The sequence below is a fragment of the Sinocyclocheilus grahami genome, unplaced genomic scaffold (assembly GCF_001515645.1).
Source record: "Sinocyclocheilus grahami isolate Dianchi unplaced genomic scaffold, SAMN03320097.WGS_v1.1 scaffold236.1, whole genome shotgun sequence".
Classification (NCBI taxonomy): domain Eukaryota; kingdom Metazoa; phylum Chordata; class Actinopteri; order Cypriniformes; family Cyprinidae; genus Sinocyclocheilus; species Sinocyclocheilus grahami.
The window spans coordinates 186,955-188,456 of record NW_015505415.1 but is presented as its reverse complement, the minus strand read 5'-3'; the positions used below and the strand labels follow the sequence as shown (position 1 = coordinate 188,456).

Below are 1,502 nucleotides of genomic sequence, written 5' to 3'. Positions count from 1 at the left end.
AATTAATTAATAAGCCATACAGAAGAATATTACAAAAGTGGGTTAATCATTAAAATAAATATATGACTTTTTTTTAAATTGTTGCTTGAATGAAATACAAAACTTACTACAATTTCAAAAAGTCAAAATCCAGCTAAATAAATTAATAAGACATAGAGAAGAATATTACAAAAGTGGGTTAATTATTAAAATAAACCTCAAAAAAGTACTTTTTTCAGCAAAATCAAAGATTTTGGGATTTAAAGCTCACCTTTCTTACTTGTATATAAAACAATTGACTGAAACCACAATATTATTTACCACAAATTCAAATAACAAAGATTGCAGGTAATGTTAATAACTTGCAATTTACTGTATGTGAAAATAATGATATTCATTTATAATTAATTTAAATGATTTAATTGTATTAATATTTATAAGGGACATTAACATGTCATACAAAAAGAAGAAGAAATTGATTTAAAATTGAAAGTGAAGAGGAATTTCTAATGGCATGGTAATGGATAAGTATAAAAGGGGCTTGACTTTGACAGTGTGGTGTTTGTGGGTGACTTCACTGGCCACAGATTCAGCGTGGCTCCAGTTTTACACAAAACTCCATTTATTTCATAAATTCACTGAACATGAGATACAATCATTCAATCAATCATCAACTTTCCTAAATGTACCTAGAGAAAGTATACAGTAATTTACAGCAGTATATAAATATGTACATCTTTTTTAGAAGCATAATATTATAAAACAAAACACATACTCTGAACTCTTTAAGTTAGATATATTAAACAAAAACTATAACGAAGTTAAAGGTATTTAAAATGTCAAACACATTACTTAACAGGATGTGGTTAACAAAAAAATAAAAATAAATCAAAGAAATCAGTAACAATTTTAGTTCATTTAATTTCTTAAAAAATAACGCATTAAAAGTTCATCAATGGAACTGGCGTGAATTCTGTCTTCCTAAGATTCCTCTTGTTTTGTGAAAGCCTAAAAATAATAAAAAAAGACAATAAAACTGAGTTTCAAACTGTACCATCAGACAGTGTAAGTCAAATGAGGATTCTATTAAGAAGATGCTTCTGAATCACACACCTGTTTGAGAAACTGCCGTCCAAGGTAATTTGTGGCCATGTTCTTCAGGTTTGTTCTGGCTCCTACTTTGCAGCGCACATATCCGTAGAGATTGGCTCCCTGTAACACCACTCCCATAATCACCACCGCCTGAGAGAGAAGACAGCATCACTCACAGAACACCATCTTCAAAACTCACGTCTGTGATAAAGACAGAGAGCTCACCAGCCATTTGATCTTAAAGGAGATGAGAGCAAAGAAAGCAAAGATGACCCAGACAACGGGGCAGATGATGAGACCCAGCCAGAAGATCCGAGACTCTGCGTTTGAGGATCGGGACGCTGAAGACTGACTCCCACTGGCCTGCAAACAAACACACACAGATCCAGACAGGACCTCAGCAGCTGTGTTTCCATCACCCTGCTTTTATG

At 32.9% G+C, this 1,502-nt stretch overlaps 1 protein-coding gene across 1 annotated transcript in view; it reads right to left on the bottom strand.

The window, feature by feature from the left end:
- Positions 1-829: 829 nt before the first annotated feature.
- The window catches only part of LOC107597757 (Golgi apparatus membrane protein TVP23 homolog B-like), a 5,558-nt gene continuing 4,885 nt past the window's right edge, over positions 830-1,502 (bottom strand). Inside the window, exons 4-6 of the mRNA XM_016288936.1 lie at positions 1,297-1,434; positions 1,093-1,221; positions 830-987 (exon numbers count right to left, since the gene is read on the bottom strand). Coding sequence (XP_016144422.1) covers positions 961-987; positions 1,093-1,221; positions 1,297-1,434 — 294 coding nt within the window. The 3' untranslated portion in view covers positions 830-960. The remainder of the gene's footprint in view (positions 988-1,092; positions 1,222-1,296; positions 1,435-1,502) is intronic.